The sequence below is a fragment of the Acyrthosiphon pisum genome, chromosome A1 (assembly GCF_005508785.2).
Source record: "Acyrthosiphon pisum isolate AL4f chromosome A1, pea_aphid_22Mar2018_4r6ur, whole genome shotgun sequence".
NCBI lineage: Eukaryota > Metazoa > Arthropoda > Insecta > Hemiptera > Aphididae > Acyrthosiphon > Acyrthosiphon pisum.
The window spans coordinates 149,374,239-149,381,498 of NC_042494.1; the positions used below are offsets into that span (position 1 = coordinate 149,374,239).

At 29.8% G+C, this 7,260-nt stretch overlaps 2 protein-coding genes across 3 annotated transcripts; one reads left to right on the forward strand and one right to left on the reverse strand.

Moving 5' to 3' along the window:
• Nucleotides 1–1,059: 1,059 nt before the first annotated feature.
• Nucleotides 1,060–5,899, forward strand: LOC100158827 (activating signal cointegrator 1). The gene is made up of 12 exons (XM_001944283.5): nt 1,060–1,293; nt 1,363–1,481; nt 1,543–1,652; nt 3,285–3,369; nt 3,430–3,548; nt 3,613–3,764; nt 3,849–4,012; nt 4,104–4,234; nt 4,319–4,500; nt 4,925–5,046; nt 5,536–5,724; nt 5,785–5,899. The coding sequence occupies exons 1-12, from the start codon at nt 1,211–1,213 to the stop codon at nt 5,844–5,846; spliced, it is 1,518 nt and encodes a 505-aa protein (XP_001944318.1). The 5' UTR covers nt 1,060–1,210; the 3' UTR covers nt 5,847–5,899.
• On the reverse strand, nt 5,837–7,238 carry LOC100568517 (DNA-directed RNA polymerase II subunit RPB9). Of its 2 annotated transcripts, none has more exons than XM_029488577.1 (5): nt 7,015–7,186; nt 6,501–6,555; nt 6,266–6,339; nt 6,064–6,190; nt 5,837–5,997 (listed from the first exon to the last, which is right to left on the reverse strand). In XM_029488577.1, the coding sequence occupies exons 2-5, from the start codon at nt 6,546–6,548 to the stop codon at nt 5,926–5,928; spliced, it is 321 nt and encodes a 106-aa protein (XP_029344437.1). In that variant the 5' UTR covers nt 6,549–6,555; nt 7,015–7,186; the 3' UTR covers nt 5,837–5,925. The 2 variants fall into 2 exon arrangements, with proteins under 2 accessions (XP_029344437.1, XP_003240150.1); XM_003240102.2 differs by having other exon boundaries at nt 5,855–5,997; nt 6,766–7,238.
• Nucleotides 7,239–7,260: the final 22 nt, after the last annotated feature.

The following is a 7,260-nucleotide window of genomic DNA, read 5'->3' on the forward strand; positions in this document are numbered from 1 at the left end:
TTTAAGCCGTAAATAAAATTTGTAATTTTCCAAAAATTCGGTTTTTTTTTTAATTTTCCGAAAACTGGTTTTTTTCGGAAATGTATATTTCAATATTCTCCAATTTTTCCACGTTTTCCCGAGGCTCTGGGAAAAAAACCGTTTTTTTCCGAAATTTTTCCGAATTTTTCCAGAAATTTTCCCGGCATTTTGATCCCTATCTTTCTTCATTATCTCAAATTTAAATGAAAAAAAAGTCTCATCCAGTGCCGCATTTAGACATTTTGCGCACCGGTGCAAAAAAAAATTGACGCCCCCTAAGCTCCGGTGACAAAAAAATTGCTTCCCCCTAAGGGGCCTACCCACGGAAAATATGGGAGATAGATCCTCATTAAACAGAAAAGAATATTTGTTTTACAATGTGTGCTTTTTTTAAAAATATTGTTTAGTAATATTATATAATATATTGCTTGATCCTCTCTCCTCAAAGATACATTTGAATTTATGTCACCTAACCCTTGCTTATAATTCATCATATAAATTGTTTTTTTTAACTATATTGTTATTTTTAATTATATAATTTTAATAATTCACAAGTAAACATATCTCTGGCCACAACATTTTGGCGTCCCTAAAATACTGGCGCCCGTGGCAGTTGTACCCAGCCCCCCCCCCCCTTAATGCGGCCCTGGCCTCATCGGAGCACCCAGAATTTAAAATTATATTGAAAACAGAATAAACATATGTCATATCTTATAAATTGAATTAGTGCCTATAAGTTATAGTTCCCGGTGGATGGGATGGGGTGAAGTAAATGTTGGCCACCCAAGAAAAATGTTGGTGATAAATAGTACGGTTTTAACGGCATATCCCGGTGTCCCGACTGATCATTAAATTTGTCCCGGTTAATAGAAGCTGAGAGAAAATTTCATAATTCAAAATGAACGAGGTACAATCATGTACCTATTCATGTATGATGGTGTGTAAAATTGGTGCGACCACAGGCGCCAACAGCGCTTCCAGTGTTAATTTGTTTTGACAGGCTCCTTATGAAATGTACCTATTTCTTATCATATTTTATTATTTTGATTTTTGGCAGTTTGGCAGTCTGGCGCTCTGGCAGAGTAATACTGCAGTGTGCTAATTGCTATAGTTTAAATAATAATAATTTGTATAAATTTACTAAAATTATTAACTTTACGATTGTGCCTTTATTTGTTAGTTTTCGATTATGTCCAAACAAGAGTTTACTCAGTGGATCTGTGATAAACTTACTGCTTTACTACAGTTTGAAGTACAAAATGACATGGCAGAGTATGTGCACTAATTATTATTTTCCATTAGAAACTAAATTTTGTCAAACAATATTGTTCTTGTTTGCAGATACATAATTTCCATGCAGGCAGAACGAGACATTGATGAATACTGTAATTCGTTATTAGATATTAAATCACAAGTTCATAAACAGTTCTTAACAGATTTAAAAAAAAAACATAGGATTTGTAAGTTTATTTTTGCTGTTAATTATTTGCTGATTAACTCCTACTTGAATGCTTCATTTAGTCAACCAAAAACCAACATCTAGTGTTCAAAATACACGTCCTCCTAAGAAAAATACAAAATCATCTGAAAACGAAGATCCACAAAAAACAAATACAATTAGTAATTCAAAGGTACATTTATTGAAAATTATTTAATGTATTTGTATTAGATATTTTGCATTTTGGAAAATAAAAATAAATGTATAATCTGTTGCAAGAAAATGTAATAAATATATTCAATAGTCCTAGCCTTGAGTGCTTAAATTAAGTGAAATACATAACATCTTTATCAATTAAGTAGCTTAATTAATTTTGTCAATCATAAAACATGAACTTCATATGAGTTCATTCTTAAGTAGATCACTTTAAAACTTAATGCATTATTTATTTTCTTACTCTTTACAGTAGAGTTTAAGCCAATTTAGGTTTTATTAGATTATCGGTCTGTATTTCTGACATGTTTACTCTCAGAGTTTTTGCTCACATTACTATCCTTCGCTACCTGTCTCTATCTTGGACTGCCTCTCTCCAGTCCTCAACTCCCAGAGTTTTTAATTTTCTTCAACCGCGTCAATACATCTTTTCTAGGTCGTTTACCTTATGTTTTCCATTATTCCATTCCAATACTACTCTAACTATTTTGTTCTCTCCTCTTCTCATTATGTGGCCCAACAATTGTATTCTTTGGCCCTTAATACAACATGTTACTGATACTAGTTTCAACATATCGTACAACTCTCTGTTATTCTCTTGTTTCATCGATAATAGATTCATTTATTTTTCTCCATACAGCGTTGGATAGGCAAGCCATTGGTCCACCAAGTTTTAGGATTTTAATCAACTTTAAACAATTTAACTGCCCAATTTTCAATAAGGCATAATATTTATTACTTATTATTTTTCATATTTTATTGTTCAGAGTACTGGATTTCAGAGTAATTCAAATATTTTTGGACATATTTTACCAAGCCGGCCCACAGAGTTCAACTCTGTAACTCGCCGGGCCTGCCTTAAATTTCTATGTTTGTTTGGTCATTGTCCAAGCTTCGCAACCATACATGAGAGTCTGTCTAATAACAGCCATATACAACAATCTTGCTTTCGTTTTTCGAGATAACATTTTGGATGTTAATAATTTTGCCAGATTGTAGATCACTTTTGAGCCTCACTTATATTCGGATACCTATTTTCTTTGATCAGTCTTTCTTTGAGCTTATTGTTGCTCCCAAATATCTAAAGTCGCTAACTTTTTCATAATTTAAGTCCTCCATTTCATTGGGTTCCTCCCCACTCTCAATGAGTTCCATTATCTTTGTTTTCTAAGAAATTATTTTGAGACCAATTTGTTTTTGCTACTTTTAACACTGGCCATGTTAGCTATGCAAACAATTTACCTATTATGTCTAAATTGTCAGCGTTACTGAGGAGCAGTATCTTATTCTGGTTAATTAATAAACCACCTTAATTTTCTCTTAACTTAACTTATTTGAAAGTTCCTTATTTTTCTTCACAAATGATGCATCTTTTATCTGTAGTAGTATATTCCACTCACTATGCTGCTAATTGTTCCCTAGTAAGAACTAAGGATGATGTGGATGGCCAATATAGAACCATGTGTTTTGTACATTTTTGATTTTTTTTTCTGTTTTAATATTATTTAAGATATGTTTGTTAATACGATTATTGTTAAAACTGAGATATTTGACTGTGCTTTTAAAAATTTAAAAAGTACATTTTCATATCTTGAATTGGTTATATTTACAGAAAAAAGAATCTAAACCAAAAAACAAAAAATATGTCAACATTTATACAGATGAAGGTCTTAATCGACAAGAGGTGTTTTTAAAAGGTAAAATTAATGTATCTTTGTAAACTTTAATGTTTATTAAATTGTCTATTTGTTGTTAAGGTCGTCACAAGTGTAATTGTCAAGCATCTAGACATGGTTTGATAAATAACTGTTTGGATTGCGGTCGAGTTGTATGCAAACAAGAAGGATCTGGTCCATGTGTTATATGTGGTAATTTGGTATGGGAAAATTGAATATGACAAAATTTATTTTGAAATAAAATCATTTTTAAATATGTGATAGGTATGTTCAAATGATGAGAAACTTTTGTTGAACTGTAATAATAATAAATCCAAACAATTGTATAACCAATTAATTGAACAAACTGTTACTGAATCCGCAGACAATAAAGCTCTTGAACATCGTAATAAGCTACTAGAGTTTGATCGTACCAGGTTAGGAACATCAAAGTGTTTTCAATTAATAAAAATATTACTAAAATTAGATTTTAGTAAAAATAAATATTTATATTTATACAGTGCTAAACGTACCAATGTAATAGATGATCAGATGGATTATTATTCAGTTAATAGTGGTTGGTTATCATCTAAGCAAAGGGAACAGTTACAAAAAAAAGAAGAAGAACGCCAAGAAAAAAAACATGGATCGAAAAAAACAAAAAAAATCACTATTGATTTTGCCGGTATATAATAAATAATAATAAATATAATTATTTATGCATAGGTTGTTAATAAGATGAAAATAAAAATAATAGTTATTTTGCACACTAACAGGTAGACAAGTCTATGAAGACAATGAATCTGATGTTGAAGATGATATTGATGTAATGTCTGATGGTGAAGAGAAACTTCCAATTGTGATCAATGAACATCTAAACAATCCTTTGATAAAAATGGATATAAAGGTAATAAATAATAATACTTATTTGTTTATTCGTTTTAAATTTACATTTGATGTATTTTTTAAAATACATTTTATTTTCTTTCAGTTTAATGACGATGCTATTAAAAAAATTAAAAGACACACTGTTGATCTTAACAAGCCAATCGTGCAAAATAATCCAGGATTCAGTAGAGTACAAGATGCTGAGCTTATGTTGATGGCCGATCCAGGTCTTTGTTTGAGCATGCATCAGCCATATGCATCTCTCTTGTTACTAAACATTAAAAGGTAGTTTAAATATCCTCTTATGATGAGAATTTATAACTCTTTAATAATTTTAAAAGAATTAGAAATTACAACTTAAATAACAAACATTACTAAACAATGTGTGTACTATATGTATAATTTCTTATTTAATCGAACATAAAATTTTACTAATTTTAATTTTTAAATATCTATTATTTTACTTACACCATTTTCATTAATTGGCTATAACATAATATAACCTTCTCAAATAATAAAGCTTAATCCCTCAGGCCTCAGGGTAGATATTAAAAAATGTAAATCTGTTTTATAATTTTTTTAAATATTTGTACACATAATATAATATATATATTGTAATTAATGAGTAAACTTAAATGTCACTTTCAAGTTTCTTTACTGTTTACACTACTAGTTAGCTACCAGCATTTTTTGTTTTCTTTGATTTTAGTCATGAAGGTCGTACATGGTTCACACCACATCGTGGAAGACTTTGGATTGCATCAACAAGTAAAAAACCCAGTCAAGAGGACATAGAACAAATTGAGACATTTTATAAACATTTAAAAGGAGGTAAGTGCACATACATTTTTGGCAATGGCAAAATATCACTTATAATTTTACCAATTTTGTTTTTTATTTAAATTTTGTCAATCAGCAAAATTTGCCTTTTAGACCAATAAAAGTGCTTCAACCTTTAACTTTGAAGGTGGTTTCTGGTGTTGTTAGTTGAGTCAAAAGTATAAAATTCCTTCAAGTTTTTTTTAATAATTATGAATTACAACAAATTAACTAATTTTGTATGAAAACAATTGCTTTCTGTTCAAATATTCGATATTTGAACATTCATGTAGCACTCTTAACTTTTTTTTAACTTTTTTAAAAAACAATTTATCAAGATCCTTGTACTATATTGTCTGTCGTCTTAAGTGTTTAAATTTCTAAATACAAAATAATTTGAAATTTTTTTTTATTTTGAATTTGTGTTCTTTTTATTTATAATTACATAACTACCGTATAATTTTGTATTACTTAATTTTTTTATTTCTGCATTGTGTTTAGATGTTGAATTTCCAAAACGATATCCGACTGGATGTTTGTTGGGCTGTGTGAATGTAGTGGATTGTTTATCCCAAGAAGAGTACATTTCAAAATTTCCTCAAGGAGAAAATGAAAGTCCATTTATATTTATATGTAAAGATCCAATCATGATGGCAAATCATTTTCCAATTAAAGGACAACACAAAATTTGTAAGTGTTATTAAATAAACTGTAAAATCTGATTCTATTTTCTTAATTTTTTTTTTCCAGTTAAATTAGATGAGAAAATTTGTAACGCTGCTCAAAAATGTTTAATGAAAGAAATAAGTTGAATGTCATATTTTTTGTTAATAGTTTATTTTTCGTTGTTCATAATAAAGTACATATATAAATAAAACCATTATATAATAATTAAATTGATGACTCAGTCCAACGATGTATGCAATGTGGATTGGTACACACATAATATAATCTCATTTCCTCCTGAAAAAAACAAAAAATAACCAAATTAAGAATTAATTAAAATTGAATACCTAGTATAAGATATACCTCTGCACGTCTAGTTTGAGCTTGGAAAAATACTGATTCTCGGTGTTTACATTTTGGACAGGGATGATCTTCAGACCTGGGTAAAGTTGGATCAGACGTTACATCGGAAACAATATGAGTAAGTTCACTAAACACAATAAAAAAATAATATTAGTAACTAATGAGTAACCAAGTCAATCTATGTATAGATGTTTTAAATTACTTGATTTCGTGCATAATTTTGTTCACATAAATGCAATTGCTGTCAGCCATTTGTCTGTGATCGCAATTTCGACACTGAAACATCAAACATCTTATTTATAATTTAATGTACAAACAATGTAGCAATCAAACACAACTAAACTATACACGACTAAACAATTGGCATATTGTGGTAAATAAATAATATAAAAATGTTTAACCAAAACTGTCCAAAAGTAATATTATATTTTACTCACAGCGTACAACAGTACTTTATGTTCTTTGTCTTCTTTTGGATACAACATGTTGTTACTGGAAAACACAAAGACAAATTAATTTAGCAAATTAAACAATCAGTTTTTTGTTTTTGTCATTATTATTCCTCAACCATTGAAATTATTAAACGCAACTTGCAGTTTCGACTTTAAAAAAGCAGTATTGTCAACACTGTCACTGTGGTCCGATCAAAATGCAAACAAAATTAAGCAACTTTAAAAAAATGAATTCGTTTGATAGTATTACCATTCTTGACAGAATCGAATTCCCACAAATCCGGGTCCGTCACTCCGGGAATCGTAGCCCGACATTATTTTAATGTACGTTATAATAATCTACTAGCGAGAAAATCAGAAAAACCGTTAAGACAGGCTTGATAAAATGTGTTCAGAAACAAGTATAACAGATTAAACAATGAGTGACAACAAATTGACGGAATATTTAAAGTTTAACAGATAAGTTGTTAGTTACTATACTATACTATTTTAAATTTACTCTATGCTATAGCTGGTACCCGACAGCAGCTGCTGCAGAGTGCAGCCAACAATCTAGTATCAGTAAGTAATAACTAGTATCATAGAACAAGTATCTACCACGATCATGTACACGATTCATGACTACGATCACGGTCTTAGAAGATATCTTCTAAGACCGTGACTACGATTAAAGATATTATCACAGATATGTATAATAACTAGCACCACGGACTACTACACGTACCACTACTAGTAGTCCGTGATA